The following is a 25,018-nucleotide window of genomic DNA, read 5'->3' as shown; positions in this document are numbered from 1 at the left end:
GGTTCAAGCGTGAGGACCAGTTGACTGAAGTAGATTGTGACATCTTCTTCCGAGTTTGTTGCCAGAGGCCTCAGGTGGCGACAAGATGATTTGCATGAGCTCCTGCCTACCAGACATCCCCGTGACACCCCACCCCCCACCCCCGGTAGCAGCCCCTGTAACCACCAGGAGTGCCACATCCTGCCCGCTTTCTCTTGGAGTCAGGGAAATTGTCTAGTCTAGTATAAGCCTTGTAGCTTATGAAGTCTCTAAGACAATGAGGATTTTTGGAGGTGGAAAACACGGCTTTGTGACAGTCTGTTCCAACATTCGGGGAGGAGGGAAAGGAGCCAGAAGTCTGCCTTTGGGTTGGAATATGGTGTTTCCTCCTAAAAAATCTATAGGAGCTCAGTGCAGGGATTTCTCTTGTCAGTGACATGCCCTGACCTGCTTTAGAAAAACAACAATAGCCAGAGAAAAGTGTGTGTGTGTGTGTGTGTGTGTGTGTGTTGACATTGGATTGACATCATGCAATGTCAATACTGGCCAGGTTTTAGACAGAAGAATTAGTCCTTGAGGACATTTGGGTAACACTTTCTTATCTATTAGTATTCTCATGGTATAAGGGACAGAAAATGATTTAGTTGACCCAAGTAACTTGGATAGAAGGATAAAGAGCTTTGGGTATAGCTGGATCTAGGTGCTCAAGCATTTTCCCTCTGTGTGTCTTGGCCCTGTGTCCTTTCATTGACTTCATCCAAGACCTGTTCTTCTTTTATGGTGGCAAATTTCACAAGAGTTCTAGCCCTTCTTCCCAATTTCCCAGGTCCACTGAGAAGAGGGCCTCCTTTTTACCAGGTTTTTACACAAGGGTCACAGGACTTCCCCAGTCAATTAATATATCTAGGGGATAGAGTATTGCCCGTATACCAGGACTGGGTCTCATTCCAAGTTGGAACCAATCACTGTGGGTGTGGTGGAGGTGGGAAGGGGCAGGAAGGAATGTCACCACTGGGTGCCCAGTGGCCCTGACTTGTATGAACATCCCCAGGCAGTCTGTCCAGAAAGACTCAAGACTCTCTACCACTCCAGAAGAGATTGCAGAGGTGCTGGGAGGGCACCACTGTGGTCCCCCCTCCCATTCTGGGTAGATCCTAACGGCCTTCATGCCTCCTGTCCTTCTGCTCACAGGTGAAGGCTGAACATGCCTGGCTCTCCGTGGTGACCTGAGAGGAGAGCTTGATTCACTGTGAAGGAGAAACGCCAGCTCCAAGCCAAACTGGAGAACTTGGAACAGGTCCTGAAGGTAGGACGGCCTCACGTGCTGTGGCGACCCTTGAGCAGCCAAAGATGGGGTGGGACTGGGGGTGGCGACTGCTCTCCTAAGAGGCTCAGAAAAACCTGTAAATGCAACAGTGGGGGACCATGTTTCTGGAAGCCAACCTGACTATGCCTTCCATTTCTGAGGTTGCTAAACACAGCTCAGCACCATGAGGTGAAAATGGGAACGCCTTAGCTAAGACCGGAGGCATCTTCGCAGGTTTCTGATCTCCACGAGTTTCCTATTGTTCACAGAGGTTTCTAAAGGAGGGTCTGTAACTGCTGTTGCTATGGTTAGAACAGCAGCATTCCCTTCTATTGAGGTGGATCAGCGCCAACAGGGTGCTGCCCACAAATGCCTGATGTGGACAAAGCCCACTCTGTAAGTAACAGAAGGATGGCTTCGCTATTGTCCCAGCATGACATGAGTGAATTCTTTAGCTTTTTTGTTGCTTTTGTGATGTTCAAAATATATTAACTTCTGATCATGAGATGTTAAAAGGATACTGTGATGGCTAGTTTTGTGTCAACTTGCCACAAGCTAGCGTCATCTGAAAGGGAACCTCAATTGGGAAATTGCCTCCATAAGACTCAGCTAGCTGTAGGGCATTTTCTTTTTTTTTTTTTCATTTTTATTTATTATTTATTTTTCTATTACTAGCTTGATACAGTATAAATTCCCCCCCCCCATGCCATTTATTGAAAGAGGGAGGAGGTCTTAAATACAGGCTTGCAGCACAATGGGAGAACCCTGGAGGGCAGAAATTTGCTACTGATGTTTTACAATCTTGCATCTAAGCTGTTAATGCCCATTATGCAGGATACACCAGACAAGGATCTTTCTTTAAATATTCAGGAGGGTGGAACCCGACAGGGAATTAGCATAGGGAGGATATCAAGGTCAAGGTCAGCAAGTAAGGCAACAGTTACCCAAAATGGGGACTAGGACCCTACAGGTCCCCCTTTTACTAAAAAATGAGCAACCCAAGTCAGAAGCTCATTTTTTAGTAAAAGAGCATTTTCTTAAGTAGTGCCTGATGGGGGAGGGCCCAGACCATTGTGGGTGGGGCCACCCCTAGGCTGGTGATCCTGGGTCTATATGAAAGCAGGCTGAGCAAGCCGTGAGGAGCAAGCCAGTAAGCAGCACCCCTCCATGGCCTCTGCATCAGCTCCTGCCTCTGGGATCCTGCCCTGTTTGAGTTCCTGTCCTGACTTCCTTTGAGGATGAACAACAATATGGAAGTGTAAGCTGAATAATCCCTTTCCTCTCCAGCTTGCTTTTGGGTCATGGTGTTTCATTGCAGCAACAGAAACCCGAACTCAGTCAGAAACATAGGGTGGATCATCTCCAGCCCTCCTGGCCTTTGATCCTTTGCTTTTTTTTTCTGGTGTGGCCCTCACAGCCACACTTCAGATCAAGCAGCACTTTGAGACCAGTGCCAATTCATTTGGAGACTCACAAGAAGCCTGTGCCCACACGGCACTTTGATGGAGACATTCCCAAGCTACCCTGGATAACTGGCTCCTCTGTGGGCTTCTGGTTCAAGAGGCTCTGAAGAGAGAGAGAGAGAGAGAGAGAGAGAGAGAGAGAGAGAGAGAGAGAGAGAGAACCACATCATTAAGCCACCACCTCCACCCACCGGACAGCCTCAGGACACAGGCTGCCCACCCCCTGGCTCATCTCTCTTTGTAACAAAGGAAGTATCTGGTAGAGTTAATGGAGGGTGAGCCTTGTATCCTGGCTATCTGGAGTTCACTCATGGAAGTGACCAGGAGGGACAGTTTAGATTGGTCATTCTCAGAAGAAACCCAGGAGTCACCTGGTGATGCCAGAGGCACGTTGATTGGTATAGGAAAGGGAGCAACTAGTGGTATGCCAAGGTAGGCCAAACCTCCTGCCATGCAGGTCAGGACCCAAAGCAGAGAATTATCCCACACCAAATGCTGGCAGTACTGACATGGGCCTGTCCCCAGACACCAGCTGGGCCAGCCAAGAAGCTGAGGTACTGGTTAGAGGGACAATGGGCACCAGGGTCCCCATACCACATCCTCTACTGTTTATACATCTGGTTCTTGCTTCCTTCCAAGCAGAATCTTCAGGAAGCCGACCTGAGCAGAACAGGGAGTTGGGGTGGAGGACTGGGTGGTGGGGGGCAGCGGACACTGTTTTTGTAAGACTCCAGTGAGAGTAACACACAAATGGATCGGAGTCCCTCTTGTGGGTCAGGCCAGTCAGGTGGCCTGCTCTTTACCCAGAATCCCTCTTGATTCCCATGCTTTTAAAATAATACCTGGCCGGGGCCATAGAGGTGGCTGAGCAGTTGAGACCAGTTGCTGCTTTTGCAGCGGACCCAGGTTTGGTTCCCAGCACCCATGTGGTGGCTTATAACTTTACCCACTTCTAGTTCCGGGGACGTCTGGCACCCTCTTCTGGGCCTCTCTGGGTACCAAGCAGGCACAGAGTGCATGTACATACATGCAAACGAAACACACCTCCATGAAATAAAAAGAATTACATCTCAAAAATAGACTAATTGGGAGCTGGGGAGCTGGCTCAGTCAGTGGAATGCTTGCTGCGCAAACTCAGGGAGCTGAGGTTGGATCCCCAGCATCCACAACACAACCCAGTGTGGCAGAGCACACCTGGAACCCCTGAGCTGGAGGGTAAGGAGGAGAGTAGATGGGGGGATGGGGGCGCCCCTGGAGCTTGCTGACCAGGGGTCTAAAGGAATCAGTGAGCTCTAGGTTAAGTAAGAGAGCCTGTCTCAAACAAATGAAGCTACAGGGCCTGAGAGGCGGCTCAGTAGGTGTGGGGGGGGGGCGTTGCTGCTAAGCCTGAAAACACGAGCTTGATTCTCGTAACCCACATGGTGGAAGGAGAGGATTCTCAAAAGATTGTCCCTTCACGTATCACAAAAGCGTGCACCCTGACCCATACGCCACAGACCTGCACACACACGTAAATAACAATAGTAGTAACAGCAACAACAATAATATAAATAAATAAATAAATAAATAAATAAATAAATAAATAAATAAATAAGAAGATGGTAGAGAACGACCGACTGACCAAGGAAGACATGGCTTCTCCCAGAGTCTAACTTGGCTCCAAGTATCCTGGGAGGCTGGATGTGAACAGAGATGGGAACCATTCCCCAAGTCCCACCCTTTGGGAGAAAGGAGCTGTAGTTTATTAAGGACGACAAAGCCTGGAGCCAGGAATGGATTTTCCTTACTTGAAGTGATGGGTGAGATGCTGAGCACCTCGGGGGGCTGTTTGGCAACACTGTCCCTTCCTTTGGGGAGGGGGGGTTCCACTTTGCTTTCTGTTGCTGTGAAAACACCATGGCCAAAAGCCACTTGAGGGAAAAGGATTTATTTTATTTTATACTTCCAGGTCACGGTGTCTTTTGGGGAAATCTGGGTAGGAACTTGAGACAGGAGCCATGGAGGAATGCCGCTTATGGGGTTGCTCTTTTGGATTGTACTCAGCTAGCTTCCTTATTCAAACCAGGACTACCTGCCTAGGGGCGGCATTGCCCACCGTATGCTGGATCTCTCCATGTCAATCAACAGTTAAGACAATTCTCTTCACATAGGACCTGAGCTGGGCCCTCTCTCAGTTGAGACTCCTGCTTAGATCTTACCATGATTAAATTGATAATAAAAACTTATCAGAGCCTGGCAGTGGTGGTGCACGCCTTTAGTCCCAGCACTCAGGAGGCAGAGGCAGGTGGATCTGTGAGTTCGATGCCAGCCTGGTCCAAAGAGTGAGTTCCAGGACAGGCTCCAAAGCTACAGAAAAACCCTGTCTTGAAAATCCAAAACAAAAAGCCAAAACACAAAACCAAAAAACAAACAAACAAACAAACAAACCTCCCCAGGGGGTCATGTAAGGGAAGGACAGCCAAAGGCAGCATGCAGCTTTTGAAACTCCCTTTCGAACTATGAGCAGGAAAACTTGGGGGGAGCGGGTCAGGCCAGGTTGCCCCCACACAGGGAGAATCTGAGAAGCATCTTAATGGTGGAGATTGGAGAAGGAAGCCTATGATGCGCCTGTCCCCCAAAGTCCATGCCGCTTAAAACACCATGAGAGGCTGTCCAGTTTCCTTTGGGGACAGCAGCTTGTTTAAGGAGACTGTGTGCTCACCTACCCTATCTTTTGGGGAATGCTGGGTCCCTAGCGTCCTGGTCAAGGGATAGCTCCACAAAGCAAGATTTCTCAGTGGTACCATGGTCTGTGAGGGTACTATGTGGCCACTCACAGATGCCACCGGGTAGTGACCGTCACCTTGTACTGCAGCAGCAGGCTGACCAAGTGCATGGGACACATAGTCTCCCTCAGTGATGGGTGAGGGTGCTCCGAAGAAAAGCCCATGGGTAGGGTGATGGGATCATCTTAGAAGTGTGCCTGGAACCTTCGTACGCAGAGGAAGATGTTTCCAAGTGAGACAAGGGGAGGGGTCCTTGTCAATATCAACAGGATAGCACCCTCGTGTAGAAGTGTGGGGAGCCCGAGAAGTTTAGATTTTTTTTGTCCTCAGAGTCTTGGGATGCCAAGTCTGCTTCTTACTATTACAGTGGCACCATGTGTGGACTGTCCCCAGGCTTGGTGGCTTAAAACAATTCATTTTTTAGCCATCCATTTGTTGCTCTCCAGTCCAGGTGGGTGAAACTGCTTCTCAGCATGACTGGGCTTGGCTGGAGGACCTCAGTGTCCAGCCAAGGCTACTGCTCATGTCTGGAGGCAGCTGGGCCAGCCTGCTTTGCACTGATGACTACTTAACTTCTATCTAGCTCTTGGCCCTCTGTCCTCCAGTTATGTGTGAGGTCTGGCCAAAGGCATGGGAGACGAAGCAGAGTAGAAACAGTCGAGTCCCCACAAGGACAAGCTCGAATCAGCCCCAAGGCTGGCTCTGACACCACATTCTGGAGGCCAAAACAGGTTCTAGGCTGGCAAGGTCCCAAAGGATGGAGAGGACATCCCGTCACCAGGTGCACAGGTGCAGTGAGATCTGGGCACCTTCAACGTTGTTTATCACAGCCACTCCTGAGGGCTGAGTGAGTGGACCCAAGCTCCATCTGATGTCAGTTGGCAAGGAAAGTAGTATACCAGGCTTTTTCTTTCTTTCTTTCTTTCTTTCTTTCTTTCTTTCTTTCTTTCTTTCTTTCTTTCTTTCTTTCAAATTTATTTATTTTTATTTCATGTACTTTGGTGTTTTGCCTTGGGTGTTGAGTTTCCAGGAACTGGAGATACAGACAGTTGTGAGCTACCATGTGGGTGCTGGGAATTGAACCTGGGTCCTTTGGAAGAGCAGTCAGTGCTCTTGACTGCTGAGCCATCTCTCCAGCCCCCGCCCCCAGGCCTTTTCTTTTGGGCTACCAACCAGCTGGGCTCATTTCTGGCTAGCTCTTTTAACTTAAATTAACCTGTTTCTCTTTACCTACCTTTTGCCTCAGGCTTTTAACCTTTCTGTCTGTCTGTCCTACTCTGTGTCTGCAGGCTGGTGGCTGCCTGACTGGCCTTGGGCATCTCCTTTTTCTCCCTCGTTCTCACCTCTCTTCCTCTTCTCTCTTGAGTCTAGATTTCTCCTCCTACTTATTCTCTCTGCCTGCCAGCCCCGCCTACCCCTCTCCTGCCTAGCTATTGGCTGCTCAGCTTTTTATCAGACCAATCAGGTGCCTTAGACAGGCAAGGTGCAACAGCAACACATCCTACATAGTTAAACAAATGCAGCATAAACAAATGTAACACAGCTTTACACCGTTACAATAATATTCTGCAGCATAAATACATGTAACACATCTTTGCCCTGTTAAAGTAATATTCCACAACAAAGCAGGGATCAGGAATGATGGGCAATCTAGTCAGAAAATGGTGGCAGTGCCCATCAGGAGGAGAGGAGGTCATGATCAGAATCTGAGCTCAAGGTGGAGGCCACAGGAGCTCCTCATGGCTGGAGGCGGCATTAAGAGTTGGGACAGTGTTAGAATGTTATGGGGCTTCGGCATGAGTTTTTGCTGGGCTTACGGACCATGCCCGGTGACAGGCATCCTAGGGACAGACTCGGCAATCACTTTGTGTTAGAAACAGTTCTGGTGACCATGAGGTCCTTAGGTCTGCAGAGGACTATAGGCGCATACTGACATCCTCACCAACCACCGGGAGATGTCTTCACTCACTGCCGAATGGAGCATAAGGAGGAATTGACCCATCCAGCCTGATGCTGGGAAGCTGATGGCAGGCTGGGCTGGGCATTTGTGTCTGTCAATGTGACTCATCTGTCAGTTGTCTGGTGGTCACGGTTGTCTGAATTCTATGACCTTACAGCTCACGCTGCCTTCCAAGTGTGATGGTGCGAACCAGATGTTCAGTAAGTGAATGAGACCTGTCTTATGTTTTATTGTTTGACATCAGTCTGTGGCTAATTATTCCAATGGCCACATTCACGCACTGCTTTTTTTTTCATACACTTTTCTGTTTTCAAACACTGCCACACCATTTGTCTTAACCCTGATCACTTAATTTAGCTGAAGACACTAGATACTGCTTCCCTGATGGCTCCTGATTGATTGGTGAAGCAAACAAGAAAAATCAAGGCCCAGAGAAATGTGTCCCTTGTGTTGGCACACACATCTGGCTAATGTGTGCTACTAGCGGCATTTGAAGGCAGTCTGGTTCACTTTGCTTCCCCCCTTCCCAATTCCTGGCCTCTACCCCTGGCCCTGGGGGTTGGGAACCACTGATGTGGGATGTGAATTATATTGAGCTTTTCCATACTTGAGTGATGTTTTCATTATCCTTGGTTTTCAGGGTCCCTTGTGGGGATAGATGGAATAGAGAAATACTGGCCACAGAGATTTTAATTTTTACACCTTATTTATTTACTTTCTTGTACGATGTGTGTTTGTGTGTGTATGAACTCGTGTGCCACGGGGAGCATGTGGTGGTCAGAGGGCAATTCGGTGGGGGTTGATTCTCTCCTACCACGTGGGTTTCAGAAATTGAACCCAGGTCATAAGTCTTGGTGGCATGCGCCTTTATCTGATGAACCATCCCAGCAGCCCACAGGGAGACTCTTAAGGATTGCTACCTATTTCCTTCCCCCCAGTTTGAGATACTAAGCTCCTTTCGGTGAGAATAGATTTTAATTTCTGGGACTTTCATGACTCTCTCATTGTGGCGAGTAAATCTGATGTAGGGATGGGACAGGAAGCCATGCACACTGAGCACAAATAGCCTGATGTGTTCCCTCCCATGGCTGAAGGTGCGGACTCAGAACCTATGTATGCACGCACTTGTACACAACAAAATGTCTCCCATTCCATTACCACTATTATAACAGAGGCCCTGACGTGGCTTTCCAAGCCGTCATATTGAAGACCTGCCAAGGGAAGCCAATGTTTGCTTCATGCCTCAGCTCAAGCAGGGCAGTCACAGCACAGGACCCTTGATTCCCCGAGGGGGAGAGGAAGGGATAGCTCAGTTAGCTCTGTGTCTGCTCCCTATGGCAGCCACGCTTCCTCAGGAGGCCGCCCTTGACATTTGTAGGCAACTTAAGCACCACGGCTAATGTTGACATGCAGCTATAAATACCATTGCTTTAAAAATAAATCCTGCCACAGGCAGGCTGGAAAATGGTGATTTCCCTCCACCTATGGTGTGTAAATGGTGTTGCTTTTGGGTGGTGGGGTTTTCTCTCTGTGTAGCACAAGGCCCCGGGAGCCAGGCATGGCACTGGGTAGATACTGCTTTGGGGGAACCGGGGGGCCCTTCAAGGGGGCCTTCATCTTGTGTGCTCAGGGACAGCCAGCATTGTCACCATGTGGACACTCTATTAGTTACTTTTCTATTGATGTCGTAAAACATCATGACCAAGGCAACTTACAGAAAGAAGGAAGTGTTTACTTGGGTTTACAGTTCTAAAGTGTTTGAGAGGCAATGATGGCCGCAGGAACAGAAGCTGAGCTCTCACATCTTGAACCCATGCATGCAGCAGAGAAACCAAACTCAACATGGTGAGACTCTTTTAAATTCTCAAAGCCCACCTCTGGTGACAGAACTCTTCCAACCAGGCCACCCCCAAGCCTTCCAAAACAGTGCCACCAACTGGGGACCAAGTACTCCAATGCCCGAGACTATGTGGGACACCTCGTTTAAACCACCATGGATGCCATGTGTGAGACAGTGAGAACCACCCCTTGGTGAGATTCCATGGCTACCTGTTTGGCGACTCTGCATGCTCTAGCCTGCATGACAGAGGAAGAAGAGGTGCTCGGTGGCCTAAGCTACCAGGAAGGAGGGTGGGGATGAGTTTGTGGTACTGTAGGGACATTTCACACTGTGATGAGACCCACTGGAGACTCACAAAGAGTGAGGACCTAGAGGAATACAAAAGAAGGTAAGTCCAGGGGACTAGAATGGGTTAAAATCCTGCTCTGGCCATGAGCTTCCTGTATTAGCAATTGTTCATGTTGCTGTGATTAGAAAAAAAAAAAAAATTTGGTGGAAGCAACTTAAGAGAGGAAGGGTTCATTTTGGCTCATGGTCTGAGGGACTACAGTCCATTTTGGTGGGAAGTCATGGCGGTAGGCGACTCTATGGAGACAGGAGCTTGCAGCTAAAATTTCTCACCTCCTCACATCTCAGTAGAGAGGGAAACAGATAGTAGTAAATACTGGTGCTCAGTTTGACTTCTCCTTTACTTTTTTTCTTTCTTTTTCTTTTTTGAAGACAAGGTCTCATATAGCCCAGACTGGTCTCAAACTTACATGTAGTTGAGGATGGCCTTGAACTTCTGAGCCTCGTGCCTCTACCTGTAGCAGGAATCTTTTTTTTTTTTTTTTTTTTTTTTGGTTTTCCGAGACAGGGTTTCTCTGTGTAGCTTTGCGCCTTTCCTGGAACTCACTTGGTAGCCCAGGCTAGCCTTGAACTCACAGAGATCCACCTGGCTCTGCCTCCCGAGTGCTGGGATTAAAGGCGTGCGCCACCACCGCCCGGCATGTAGCAGGAATCTTAAAAGTTCTTATTAATAAAAACAAACCTGGGGCCAGTTATTGGGGTGAAATGCTGGATGGTCAGAGAGACAGAACAGGCCACAGCTAACCTCACCTGGCCAACTTCTTAGCTGATCTTGTTTCCTCAGACTGGAAGCTTCTGTGTCCTCATATGCTTAATTTTTGGATTTTTCCATTTTTATTCAATGCAAGGTCCAAGACCAGGGGATGGCACTGCCCATGTTCAGGATAAAGCCTTTTTTGGTCAATTAGTTATTTCTGGAAATACCCTCAAAGCCACGCCCAGAGAACATCTCCTAGGAGATCCTAAATCCAGTAGTGACAGTGAAGATCGGGCCAGCCAGATATGGTATATGTTCCTCTCTATTCCTGTACAGGTCAGCAGGCCGAGCCCTAGAGAGTTCTCAGTTCAGAGTCTAACCATACCCCACCTGTTTGATGGCATGTGAGAGAGGATGGGAGGGAACCTAGGTTCACCTCTTCCAGGGTTCGTCTGTCTGCAGCCTGTGATTAGCTGCCTATCTCAGAGACAAGTACAACCTGGGTGAGGTGGTGTCCTACAGCACGGGTCATGCCTGCCTCAGGCAGTTTGGAAAGCAGACTCCTCCTTCTCTGTCCACATCTCATCTATTCCTCTGTGCTAGGGCTGGCCCGAAGATACACTAGGTTCTCAGCCCGGCCGCCTTCTGTCTCAATTCTCTTTGCTTATACTGTTCACCTGGCTCCATGAATTTCAACTTCGAACCAATCATAGTCTGTCTCTGTCTCTGTATGTGTGTGTGTGTGTGTGTGTGTGTGTGTGTGTGTAGCCACATATATGCCACAGTACATTCATGGAGATCAGAGGACAAGTTTTGGGAGTCAGTTTCTTGCTGCCCTGTAGCAGGAATCTTAAAGGTTCTTATTAATAAAATCAAACCCGAGGCCAGTTATTGGGGTCAATGCTGGTAGATCAGAGAGACAGAACAAGCCATAGCTATCTCACCTCACCAGTTCCTCAGCTGGTCCTGTTTCCTCAGACTGGAAGACTCTGAGTCCTCATCCCGAATGAATCCCAGCTGAATTGTGCTGCTTCAAAGCCTGAAAGCTTAACCAGCCAAATGCTGCTAGTTTCTGGTCCTCACGCCTTATATATCTTTCTGCTTTCTACCATCACTCCCTGGGATTAAAGGCTGGCTTTCTGGGATTAAAGGCGTGTGTCATCTGCTTGGCTGTTTCCAATGTGGCCTTGAACTCACAGAGATCCAGAGGGACTTCTGTCTCTGGAATGCTAGGATTAAAGGCGTGTGCTACCACTGCCTAACCAGTGGCTTTTCTGTTCTCTGACCCCAGATAAGTTTATTAAGGTACACGATATTTTGGGGAACACAATACCACCACACTGCCCCCTTGTGGGAACCAAGAATTGAACTCAGGTCACCCGGCCTGCCTGTGTACGAGAGAGCGCCTCAGCCTGCTGGACCATCCTCCCGTCTCTTCTTCACCTTACCTCTCTTTAGCTGAAGCCAACACTCACTGATTTCATTAGGCTGCCTGTCCAGCGAGCTTGGGGGGATCCTCTTGTCTCTTGCCTCTCCAGTGCTGCAGCGCCACACCACCAGCTCTTTCTGTGGGTGCTGGGGATCTGAACTCAGTTCTGCCCGCTGGTGTGGCGGGGACTCCACCCACTGGGCTGTCTTCTAGCCCCCCTCACTCCTATATTTGACTCAACTTTCTGTCACCCTCTGTCACGTGACACTCACTGAGCTGGGAAGCCATTCTCCCAGAGAAGTGTGAGGCGTGAGGGTGTGGTAGGAATCCTCCGGGAGAGCTAGTGTGCCCTTGGTCACACCAGTTTGGGTCTTGAGTCCTCTGTCTTCACCCATCCCTCACAGTCAAGCCTGTCATGAGTTCCCCTCCTGTGGCCCCCAGTTAAGTGTGTTAGTGCACACACACGTACAAGTGGAAGCATCTAGATTGATTGTGGACACAAGGATCCTTCAACTCCCCTGGTCCCTTCATAGCCCGTGTAGAAGGATGGCAAAAGCTGTTCACGTGGAGAGGAGAGAACAGGGCCGTGGGCTGGCAGAGTGGCCCAGTCACAAGCCAGGCTTTCCAATCCAGTTGTTGTGTGGTGGGACAGGTCAGAGGAGAAGCGATATCAGAGGAACACAACTAGATGGCCAGCCATGCAGACACACCAGAATACTTTGTGTCGCATTAGACATGGTGTGGGCTGAGACCTGGCAGTGGGATGGGGCTGGTGCAGAAGTAGAGGTTGCAGTGGTTAAGTATGGTGTTGTGGGTGGGGGGGAGGAGCAGTGAGGAGCTCAGGCCGGCAGGGAGGCTGGGCCCCGAGTTGCCTGCCAGCTGTGGTCCGGCCTAAACTTTTCCCAAGTTGGGTGGTGGTTGCTGCGCCTTGACAGTGAGGGGATGAATATGGCTTGACTGGGAACCGTCTCTCAGGGACTACTGAAGGGGAGTGGGCAGGCCTGAGTTGAAGAGATATCTGATCATGACCTGGGCGGGAGGGGCTGGGACTCACCTGGCAGCAGATGCAGACACCAGCAAGTGTAGGGGAAGGCTGGATGGTGAAGAGGTCTTTTAATGTCTTGGATATTGAATGATGACGGAGGGGGATGGAGAATGGCTCCCATCTCCTCAGCTACAGAATCTAGTGGCTTGATTGTCACCGATTAAGACATCAGGGCTTGTCTCTGGCACAAGCTGAATCTGGGCTTTGTCGGGCTCCTAGGGGCTCAGAAGTAACCTCTGACAATAAATGGAGAAGATTCTTCTGGAAGGCAAGCATACAAGTGGCAATAAGGACAGGGAAGCAGGTCAACTCATCTAGGAAGGGCAGAAGCAGAGCAGTGGCCATTCCCATGGTTATAGACCCACAGGAGCAGCAGGAACCCCACAGATAGATGTCCAGGGACCGTGTCTAGGAGGGCTGGCCCAGAACTCATCAGAGCTGCTGAGCGATTCTTTCTGAGGAGACAGAGAAGGACACAGAATGCTGACACCTCTGTTTGTCATGTTGGCAGGGGAATTCCAGGCACAGAGCTGAGGGGGGGGGGTGGACGTTCTCTGTGGGTATGTGAGTGGAATCCATCCTTTCTGGAGGTCCTGGGACCAAGGAGGCAGGTGTATGGCAGTACTGAGGGGACATGGGTTGGCTGGAGATGGGGACAATGAAGCAAGGACATCTACCAGCCAGTCTCTTCCCTCGGCTGCTTAAAAAGCCTCAGTCTATTGTCCTTTGGGGGAATCTCGTGTGTGTGTGTGTGTGTGTGTGTGTGTGTGTGTGTGTGTGTGTACATGTGGAGGCCAGAGGACAACCTTGGGTGTCATTTTCCAGGCACTGTGATGGCTCTTCTTGGTTGTCAACTTGACTACATGTTGAATTAACTAAAACTCAAGTGGCTGGGTACACCGGTGAGGGAATTTTTCTTAATGAAACCATTTGAAGTGGGAAGACCCATTTTCAATCTGGATCTTTTGAGGTGGGAAGATCCACCTTCAACCTGAGCCACACTTCCTGCTGGCCGCCTGTATCAAGGACAGGGGAGAAAGAAACTAGCTGTCTTAGTTAGGATTTCTATTGCTGTGAAGAGACACCATGACCATGGCAGTTCTTAAAAAGGAAAACATTTCACTGGGGCTGGTTTACAGTTTCAGAGGTTTAGTTCATTATCGTCATGGCAGGAAACATGGCGGTGTGCAGGCAAATGTGGTGCTGGAGAAGGAGCTGAGAGTTCTACATCTTGATCTGTAGGCAGCAGAAGCGAATTGTGAACCACTAGGCAGGCTTGAGCTTCTGAGACCTCAAAGCCCACCCCCACAGTGACACACTTCCTCCAATGAGGCCACACCTCCCAACAAGGCCACACCTCCCAACAAGGCCACACCTCCTAATAGTGCCACTCCCTGTGGAACAAGCATTCAAACACGTGAGTCTGTGGGGGCCATTCCTCCTCAAGCTACCACACTATCTCTCTGCCTGCTTGCTCTTGCTCTCTCTGGCAAATCCATCCCTTCACTGGCATTCTAGCCTACTTCTTTTGGAATTCTGGGGTATACTGAAGACCAGCTGAGACACCCAGCCTCATGGACTGAACAACTATTGGGTTGTTGGACCTTCCTTTGGTAGACAGCCCTTGTTGGATTAGCTGGACCACAGCCTGTAAGCCATTCTAACAAAGCCCCTTTCTACATATGCATAGGTTCCTTCTGGAAGTTCTGTTCCTCTAGAGAGCCCTGAGTAACACAGGCATTGGCCCCCTTTTGCTTGAAACAGGGTCTCTAACTGACCAGGAACTCTCTGATTAGTCTAGGCTGACCAGCAAGCCCTAAGCACCGTCTTGTCTCTACCTCTCTAGTGCCGACATAATATGCAAACACCTCCGTACTTGGCTCTTTAATGAGGCTTCTGGGGTTTGAACTTAAGTCCTCATGCTTTTGAGGCAAGCACTTTACTGCCAGAACCATGTCCCCAGGGCCCTTCTACCTCTCTGCCATCATGGGGGAGGCAAAAGTGACTTGCCTCCACCTGGTACTAGAGCCTGCATCAGCTCTGTGCCTCCCAGCAGGAAGCCCATGTGTCCGGTTCCCCTGCGACCTCTGAGGACCCACAGCCTGCAAAGCCCCACATCTGGAGCTGTGTCCGAGTTTGGCTAATATGTCTCCTGAGTCCTCGTGAGGAGTGTGGTCTCCTCCTCTCACTAATCACTTCCTTTCCCGCACTAAATAAAGAGTGCCCGGGCTGCATTTAGCAGCACCCACTTCCAAAATAAACAGAAGCGCAGAAATTAGCTGGGATAATTGTGCAATTAAACAGCTGCAAGGCGGCTGCCGCACAGGGTCCGTGGGATGGGAGGAGACCCACCTGCCCCTCTTGGAGTTTGGCGATGGCCATGGTGGCGGTCAGGGATGTGCACAAAGGCTTTTGTGCTTTGACATTCTCGGATGGTGTCTAGGCTCTGCCGTGTTTTGGCTGTGTGGTGGTAGGCAACAAGCTTGGCCTCTCTGAGTCTGTTGTAGAGTAGCAACCACCACAGTGGCACTGGACTCAGCATCAACTCTGTAAAACTCTGGCATGTGTTTGGTCCAGCCTGGGCCTCACTTCCCATCACCAACTTACCAAGGCTGCCGTGGTCCCTTGTAGGGCTAGTGGCAGAGCCCCGGTCACCTCACTGGTCAGTGTTTGGGGGCGCTGTGGGTTGGATGTGAAATGTCTCTCACAGGATCATGTGTTTGAGCCATCGGTCCCCAGTTGGTGGCGCCATTTTGGGAGATTATGGAGCTGTGCCACCGTGGACCTCTGAAGGTTATGGTGCCTCCTCGCTTCTGCTCCCGCTGCTACCTTGCCTCCTCCTTCATGATGGTCTGATGTCTTTGAAACCAGGATCCAGACTAAACCCTCCCACCCTTAAGTGTTCTGTTAGGAGCTGGCGACTGATATAAGGGGTCCCAGCGCTCCCTAGGAACCCAGAGAATTCTGATGGTTGTGTCCAGGGGCTCTCTGCTGGTATGGGATGGGGGATCTGCCAGACCTTGTGTCCTAAGAATGCATTGTGCTTTGTGCTGCTCATCAGTAAGATCATACTGAAGGTGTTGGGGATGTGGGGGACAGGATGAAGTTCACAATGGTTATGGTTAGAAATCTCCAGGGCCAAACTGGCAGCCACAGCCAAGCAGAACCAACCAAACATATCAAGACTAACAGACGGGAAGACTCCATGAAAACACCCACACCGCCCATCTCCTGCTCAGGAAGTCAGACCTTGAAGGACGCCACACTGGAGCAGGTGGCAAGGGTCCAGATGGCACAATGCCTGTGGCTCTGCTGTCCGAGGATTCCGCCGGCATGGATGGAGGTGTCTTAAAAGCGTGGTGGTGCACGCCTTTAATCTCAGCACTCAGGAGGCAGAGCCAGGCGGATCTCTGTGAGTTCGAGGCCAGCCTGGACTACCAAGTGAGCCCCAGGAAAGGCGCAAAGCTACGCAGAGAAACCCTGTCTCGAAAAACCAAAAAAAAAAAAAAAAAAAAGCGTGCACCTGTCCCGGAGTGGTGTTGTTCCCTTGACACAATGTGACTATTTACAAATGTGACTATTTACACAGCATTGGGTGTTCTGTCTGTGCCATCCAGTGATGGTGGGAAGGATGTGGAGGAAGTGTATGTCAACCCTGTGCCTTGCTGTGCGAGGGGTCTGAGAAGCTACGGTTTTGGTGTCCCTGAGGTTCTGGGAAAATCCCCAGGGTACGTTTAGTGGCTGCCTGGTGGTCCTCTGTCTGCCGTGTCTCCAGTCAGATGGAATGACCCAGCCCAGCCCCGGTGTGAACAGGTTAGAGTAACTGTCTTAGGTTTTTTTTTTTTTTTTTTCATATCTTGGGAAGTTCTGTTTTCCCAGCATCCTGAGTTCCTGCGAGCATTTCCATAGCAACGGAGAAACCATCACTTTTGTCTGCGGAGGTGCAGGGTAATTACAGCTCTGGAGTTCCCTGGGAGTGACTTATGGAGACAGTAAAGGGGATGCAGAGGTCATGGTGCCTGAACACTGCACCCAGGGAAGACTTGACTTTTCCAGGCCAACAAGCAACCAGCTGAAATCCTGTGTCCATTGAAAACAGAGGCTCGGCCCAGGCTGAAGTCTTGGCTCAGTGGGAGAGTGTGTGCCTAGAATCCACCAGTGAGGGGCTGGGGTGTGGCTTAGTGGTAGACAACTTGCTTAGAAACCCCAGTGAGGGGCAGGAGGCTTGTCTCAGTGATAAAACACCTGCCTAGAATTCCCCAGTGAAGGAGCTAGGGATGTCGCTCAGCACTAGAGAATTTGCTTAATAGATTAGTTAGATTTTGTTAACTTGACACAAACTGGAGTTCAAAGCATCAACCAAGGGATTACTTCCATCAGGTTGTCAGATGGGCAGGTCTGTGGGACATTTTCTTGATTGATTCCTGATGTGGGAGGGCCCAGTCCGCTATGGACAGTGCCCCTCCTGGGAAAGGTGGTCCTGGGTTGTGTGAAAAAAGCAGGTTGAGCAAGCCCAGAAAGCAGCGTTCCTCATGGTTTCTGCTTCAGTTCCTGCCTTGAGTTCTAATGGACTGTAACCTGTCAATCAAACAAACCCTTCCCTTCCCACGTTGGTTTTGCTATGTGTTTTATAAAAGCAACAGAGAAGCAAACTACAACACCCAGAATCCCCCAGTGAAGGGCTGGGGGTGTGGCTCAGTGGTAGAGCTCTTGCCTAGAATCCCCCAGTGAGGGGCTGAGGGTGCAGCTCAGAGGTACAGCATATGTCTAGAGTGCAGTAGGCTATGATTCTATCACCACTATGGCAAACAGGCTCCACAATGTTTCTGAGGAGAGTGGACCTTTTGGTGCCGTGAGGTGGGGATGCTCAGGAAACAGTGTCACTTACCTTCCCCCAGAGACATGTCTCTCATTTCATGAGGTAACTTTACAACTCTGACATCAGGGGATGGGAGGTGTGTGTAGCTTATTTGGTAGGGTACATATGCTGTCATGCATGGGCCCTGGATTCAACTCTAAGTGACGGACAGACCAAGAGTGATGGTTCACACCTGCATCTTAGCACTGGGGAGGTGGAACAGAATCAGAAATTTAAAGTCATCCTCAGCTACATAGTGAGTTCCAGGCCAGCCTGGCACCCAACTGTCATGATGCCACATGTGTATTATATGAGCACTCTGGGAACTGAGGCAGGAGGATCACAATTTCATGGTCAGCCTGGTTACCTATCAATTCTGTCATCAATCAATCAATCAATCAATCAGTCAATCAGTCAACCAGTCAATCAATCTAAAACCAACTAAATAAAGATAGTAAAACAAAACAACAACAAACTCCCCAAGACTCAATAAAATTGCCAGATTAAAAATAAACTATAGAGCCAGGTGGTGGTGGTGGCGGCGGCGGCGGCGGCGGCGGCGGCGCATGCCTTTAATCCCAGCACTCGGGAGGCAGAGCCAGGCGGATCTCTGTGAGTTCAAGGCCAGCCTGGGCTACAGAGTGAGTTCCAGGAAAGGTGCAAAGCTACACAGAGAAACCCTGTCTTGAAAAACAAAAACAAACAAACAAACAAACAAACAAGCAAATAAATCAACTAGTTGAAGCAAATGAGGCAGGTAGCCACACTGAGTCTCTGTCCCGTGTGCCAGGGTTCCCCTTCATCATGAACGTAAGTATATTAATGACCCTCAGAGGATGCCTAGAAGGAGGGTAACAGGTCTGCAGGGTCGATTGCAGATGGAAAGCCACCACATGCCCATTTTTAAGGGAACGGTTGATCTTGCTTCTGTCTCTGGTACCCAGGTAGTGTGTGTTGAAACCTTCCTGCCTTGGAAGGAACTGAGACTTACAGGCAAAGGGTTCAGACTTTAAGGGATTAGCTCAGTGGATAGCGTGCCTTCAGTACAAGTGAGGACTTGAGTTCAGGTCCTGAGCACCCCTAAAAAGCCAGGCATGGCCTGTCATCCCAGCACTGGGGGTGGGGGTGGAGGTGGGGAGCAGATACAGAAGGATCCTGAGGACTTCCTGGCCAGATAGCTTAGCCAATCAGCGAGTTCCAAGTTGAGGAGCGATCCTGTCTCAAAAAAGAAGGTGGAGAGTTACACAGGGAGGCATCCATCGCCATCCTCTGCCCTCTGAGAGAGTACATGCAAGGGCCCCTGCATACACATGTGTATATGCATACATATACCACACACACACACACACACACACACACACACACACACACACACACGCAAGATTCAAACTTTGGGAAAGGTGGCCATAGATGTTTCATAATATAAAAAAAATAAAGAAGGAAGTAAAAATTAAATGTCAATGTTTTGTTCTCGGCGACCTCTGTGCTGGGAAGCATCTCACATATGAGGCTCACATGTGAGCTTCTTCTTCACACACGTGCTGGTGTGGCCAGGCTGGTGGTTGGTCAAAGTGACAGTGTCTGGGTTCTGCAGCCTCTGACATTCTTGTTGATCCTCATGACTGGGATTCTGGAGTGGGCTGCTGGTGGTCAGAGATCAAAGGTGATCATTAGCACCTGAGCTCTGAGGGCTTGAACTTGTCTTTCTGATGAAGATGGCTGGGTGGTCTCCAGGCAAATGAGACGCTACCTCGTGCCTTGGGACCATCTCTGGGAGACATGCTGCAGGGCAGAGCTAGCGGTGAGGGTAAAAGCTTGGGACTCTGAGGTTCCATGGAAGGTGTGGACTCTGGCGTTGATCCTATGGTGAGACCATGCCTCAGTTTCCCCACGGGCAAAAAGGAGAGCTATAGCATTCTCCTTCAATGTTAGTGGAGGGTCATGTGATTTTGATGCAGGTAAGAGCCTGGAATCAGTCAGTGCAGGCTGGGCAGGAGCGGATAGGAGCCTTGTCTGGTGTTTGCAAAATACCTGAGCTAAGGCAGAGGAAGAGGAGCGAACGCCTTCCCACGCCACACTGGGGGAAGAGGAGGTTCCCTCCGCCTGTGAGCCGCAGCTCTGCCAGCTCTCCTGTGCTGGGAATATAGACAGCCAAAGCAGGGGAGGGTGCCTGGGGACCAGGGTTTCCCAATCTCTCTGCCTCCCAGTGAAAAAGCCTGGGAGAGGAGGCGGGTGTGTCGTGCCGCTCCTGGGGGGTGGGGGTTGGGGGCAGAGAAAGCCTGCTGTCCTTGCATGGTGGTGGGCAGCAGGTGCTCAGGGGGCCTCCCTGTCCCCACAGCATATGCGAGAGGCTGCTGAACGGCGGCAGCAGCTGGAGTTGGAGCATGAGCAAGCCCTGGCTATCCTCAATGCCAAGCAGCAGGAGATCCAGCTTCTGCAGCAGGTGAGCCCAGGAGTGTGTGTGTGTGTGTGTGTGTGTGTGTGTGTGTGTGTGTGTGTGTGTCCATGTCTGTGTGCTTGGCTGGGAGGGTGGGGTGTGTGTATGTGCTGGGAGGGTAAAGTATGTGTATGTGTGTGCATGCCTGCTGCTGGGCCTGGGGAGGTTTTTATAACTGTGCACCAGGCTGAGTCTTGGGGACTGCAGAGCCCTTTTTGTGGCCTTTATTCCACTCTGTGCCCTGGTTCCCCTTAGACTGACTCTAGGCTCTATCTCGTAACACGCAACCCATGCAAAACTGTCCCATCAGATGCTGGGTTGTGGCAGGAAAAGCATGCAGTCAGTTCCTGCCCAGGGGCGTGTCTGGCTTCAGCTTTGGGGAGGCGGGTTGCTCACTGACTTCACCCTGGCCTGGGATGAAATCCTGTCCCAGGGAAAGGCAAAGGCCAGGCCAACGCTGCAGCGTGTGGTGGAGGGATGGGGACCTAGGCTATGTCTGTGTAAGTCTTGACACGTTCCTGTCATGGCCTGTTATGACATCACTGAACGGAAGAGTTTGAGTTCATAGCTGCTGTTGGTATTAAGTGGTATTATTACATGTGTTATTAAGTGGTAAATCTAGGTATATTTATGTCAAGATCCCATTATGACAGAGAGAGAGAGAGACAGAGACAGAGAGAGACAGAGACAGAGAGAGACAGAGACAGAGACAGAGAGAGACACAGACAGAGAGACAGAGACAGATACAGACAGAGACAGACAGAGAGACAGAGACAGAGACAGAGAGGTGAGAGAAGCCAAGGGAAAAGAGGAGAGACATCACGAAGGAAGGAAGCAGGACCAGATGATTCAGGGTATGCCTTCCACCACACTCTGATGGGTGGGGCTGAGCAAGCCAACCCCACCTCCACCCAAGCTTGCTTTGCTGCCCTGTCTCTTTCCCAGGTAGGAAGACCCCTGTTGCAAGAACAGGGGCCGGGAGGAAGGGACGCAGGAGAATCAGAATATGGAGACCAGAGACTGACTGGCTGTCACCTCTCTCTTCTCTTGCCTCAAGCCCATATCTCCTCCTTCCTTCTCACTCACTCTCTTAAGCAGGGCAGTTGGCCCCTGCGGGCAGAGCTTACCCACTGAGTGTCAGAGGTATGACAGCACCCGCACCTGAGCCCCTTGGAGACTAGAGGCTGGGCTGTGGGCACGGGCTGTGAGTGTTTGAGCCCTGGCTCAGCGCTGGCCAGGATGGGTAGCGGGTGACTCCAGTACCTTCTGTGTGGTCCCATGCCTGTCCCATGATCGCCATGGGTCTTTGATCTTACAGGGACGCTCAGTTGCTCCACCCAACTGGGTGGTGATAAAAATCTGTCTGCTTTTTCCCAACCAGAGCTTATCAGGCAGAGGCAACAGGTAGCTGAATTTTGAAGCCCCATTTTCTAGTCAATAACCGAGACCTTCTATTAGGTCTAGCTTTCATTAAGCTACTGCTCATGGGGACTGTCACAGCCATCCTGCCTGTCATAACAAGTTGGCCAGCGTACCGAGAAACAATATTTTGTCAGGATATTATTCTTATCTTCCTCCCCAGGGCTGGGAGGAGCAGGATGCTGCCCTCATCTATTCATTACGACTTGGAAGCTACATCCCCAAGCCGGGTCCATCTGAGACAGATAAAGAGTCTGCAGAAACACAAATAATGTCTAATAAGGGTGACAGGATATGGCTCCTTTACAGATGGCTCCCTGGGAGCCTGAGGGTCATATTGACCGGATTATCTCTCTGATTGGAAAAGGAGCCAGCCCTACCTGCTTGCGCATCTCTGCTTTTGTCTGTCATCCAATTTCCCTTGATCCTTTTGTCCCCGCATCACGGTCTTTATTTTGGACATACGGATGCTTCTTCCTCTGTGAGGACAGAGGAAGAGAAACTAGATAAAATCGGATGCCAATTTCTATGATTTCTTAGAAACGACGGCTCAAATAAAGAAGCGCTAGGGAGGGTGGTAGAAGATGGGGTGGAACGAGACGGTGAGCTCTTCCCCAAGTTCATGGTCTTCTCTGGATGGCATGATCTGAGCACGGCCCATGCTGACTGCTGCCTTCCTTAAAGCGCTGGCTCTTTGTCAGACACTGAGCCGGTTCAAAAAGTGAGATATGGCATCCGGGGAGCCCCAGACTCTGCCATCTCAGGATGGAGGTACAGAACGCATCAGGCCCCATGATGACTAACACCTTGAAGGGAATTGACACCTCTCAGGGCCCCCGGGCCATGAATATTGCACAGCTGTCCCATTGTGTGAGTTTGCTCCCAACCAAACTACACTCTGGGCACCGGCGTGGGACCCAGGTCCACCCTGGACGGTATCCAGATGTGTCTGTTTGTTGGTTTGGGAACAACAGGGTTCCAGGACAAGTCATCTTGTAGCAGGTACTCAGTGATCACTTGGGTGACTTCCAGAGCCGGGGAGCCAGGTTGGCACAGAGAAGGCGGGTAAGATGCTGTCCCCTATACATCCCTCATCACAGTGCCTCTGTGAGACAGTGATGGTGAATTCTTGCCATTGAACATGTCTCTACCCACCCTGGTAGTGTCTGCTGAGTGACTTGTGATCCTGAGACCTGGGGTGTATAGCTACTACCAAGGAGTTTGAGGTTGCACATGGGCTAGAGGGTCTGTGATGAAAGCCTGATCCCATGATGACCTCTTCAGAGCCATCCTGTGATCCTAGACTGCCACGTCTCAGGCCATCTGTGTCCTTGTCCTACAACCATCAATTGTATACACAAAGATTTGGCCATACGAGGCCTTGTGCTTCGGAGCGGCAGCTTTCCATCCTGGGTCTTTTTCTGGAGTGGGAGGCACAGAAGAGGCAGCCAGTGTGTGCTGCACGGCGTATTCTTTGTTGATTTCTAAACTTCCAGTGGAAGTCTAGGCTTTGTTTATACGTGGAGAGTTGGGTATGCACAGACCAACACCACACATAGACTCAGGACAGCGTAGACCCTGCTCTTGTCTGTGCTTCTGGAGAGGGAAAGCCAGGACCTTGTACACGCTAGGCAAGTGCCCTTGCCGCTGAGAAGTGCCCGGAGCTTTGGTACCACGTGTCCATTTTTCCTAGACAGGCCCCCGGGATGTGGACATGTGCTTGTCAACATCTCAGCCCTGATGAATGTCAACTCGGGGCTCCTGTCTGAGGCCCTGCAGCTCCAATAGTTACAAGAGGCTCATTTAAACTAATTTAAATAACGGCAATAAGAATGAGTCTGCTCAGCTCCATCCCAACGCCAGTCTCCCCGGCACAGGATGGCTCCCGGGCCAAGTGTCCTGTGCCTGTGTCCCGTATCCCTCCTGTGTGCATGTCTGTCTTGAATCTACCATTGCAGCTGTGGACTGTCCCTCTCTCTCAGACAACTGACCCTGCAGGTGATAGGTCCCTTCTGTTCTGGGGAGCACCATAGGCATCCACGGGAGCCATAACTCTCCCTCCATGCTTCTCCATCTGCAAGCATCCTGTCTCCAGGAAGGTCACACTTCCCCCTATGTTGGCACTGGCCCCAAAAGGAGCCTCGCTTGAGTTACTGCTGAGATTTTTTTTTTTTTTTCCGAGACTCGGGAGCTGCCAACATAGAGTGTTAAATTTAACCATCTATTCCAATCGCCCAAATGGCCCAGCTTGGAAGTGGCCTATGAAAATGAACTCCTGATCAGCATCCAGGGGCAGAGACGGAATCACTGCTGCCAAGTTGGCCCAGCCTCCCCCCGGCCTGCCTGAGTGCTCTGTTGATTGAATCCTGACAGTTGAAAACTGTCTTTGACTCGACGACGACAGAGATATTTATAAAATCTCTCTGTTCCCCGGCTGTTCTCCTCCCCCCCCCCCCCCCGCCGCTCTCCCCCACCTCCTGCCCCATTTTGTTATTTCTTCTGTCACTGTTGCTGTTTTGTTTGGAAAGAAACAATTTCAAGTGTCAATGCGTGAGTCGAATTCAATAACCGTGTGATTAGCGGGGCCAGGTTCTAGCGGCTCGCCTGGCTCTTACACCCTCATTGGGGATCTGTGAGAACGAGGCGCGCGCGCATGCGCGCGTGGTGAATGAGCTTTACGGAAATCTTGGGCATATTCTCCTTTGAGTCCGTGCCATGGGGCCGAGTTCTCGCCTCGGCCCGGCCCACACACAATCTCACAGCGAAGGCGATGAGGTAATGCTCACTTCTCACCCGCGACAGTGCGAAGTCCAGGCTGATACTCTCCGGAAATGGAAACCCCAGGGTGAGTCCAGATGGACGCGTGGCTTCTTAATTAGAGCAGGTGATGAGGCAGGAGACTGGCGGGCCCAGAGACAAACCAATTCACAGGCTGAGGAATGGGGCATGGCGGGGGGGATGTCGCTCAGCTGGTACAGCACTTGCCTGGCACGTGTGAGGCCCTGGGGTCAGCCCTTGGTATGGCAGACATTTGCTGTGATAGCATCTACCTGTCGTCCAGCACATGGGAGGTGGTGGAAGGAAGAGGAGGATCACAAGTTTATCTTTGGCTACATGGTGAGTTCGAGGCCAGCTTGGGCTACACAGAACCTCGCCTCAAAATGAAACAATAAATGAAGCTAGGGAACGCTTGGAGCCACTGATGGGTTCAGCTTAGTCGGACACACAGCCTGGCGAGGCAGGGGCCTGAGCCGTCTCTTTACTGCATCCCATGCTACAACCTCAGACCCCCTGAGCCTCAGTTTATCCATTTTTGGTGGAGAGCATTATATTTTTACCGGTGGGTGATGGCGTTTATCCTAGGAAGTTTGTCTGCCTGTGTTACTACAGTATGACTTTGGGTGTAGCCAGGCCCAGGGCCTGAACTTAGCTGCTTCAGGCACAGCTGAATCCTAAATGCCATCATAGTTCA

General features: G+C 50.5%; 1 protein-coding gene across 3 annotated transcripts in view; it reads left to right on the top strand.

Moving 5' to 3' along the window:
* Nucleotides 1-1,053: 1,053 nt before the first annotated feature.
* Nucleotides 1,054-25,018, top strand: part of Rimbp2 (RIMS binding protein 2) — a 90,317-nt gene continuing 66,352 nt past the window's right edge. For all 3 annotated transcript variants that reach the window (XM_028870200.2, XM_028870204.2, XM_028870203.2), the window contains exons 1-2: nt 1,054-1,285; nt 20,029-20,133. In XM_028870200.2, coding sequence (XP_028726033.1) covers nt 20,032-20,133 — 102 coding nt within the window. In that variant the 5' untranslated portion in view covers nt 1,054-1,285; nt 20,029-20,031. The remainder of the gene's footprint in view (nt 1,286-20,028; nt 20,134-25,018) is intronic.

This window comes from Peromyscus leucopus, chromosome 23, assembly GCF_004664715.2.
Source record: "Peromyscus leucopus breed LL Stock chromosome 23, UCI_PerLeu_2.1, whole genome shotgun sequence".
Classification (NCBI taxonomy): Eukaryota; Metazoa; Chordata; class Mammalia; order Rodentia; family Cricetidae; genus Peromyscus; species Peromyscus leucopus.
This window is presented reverse-complemented; position numbering and strand designations above follow the sequence as displayed.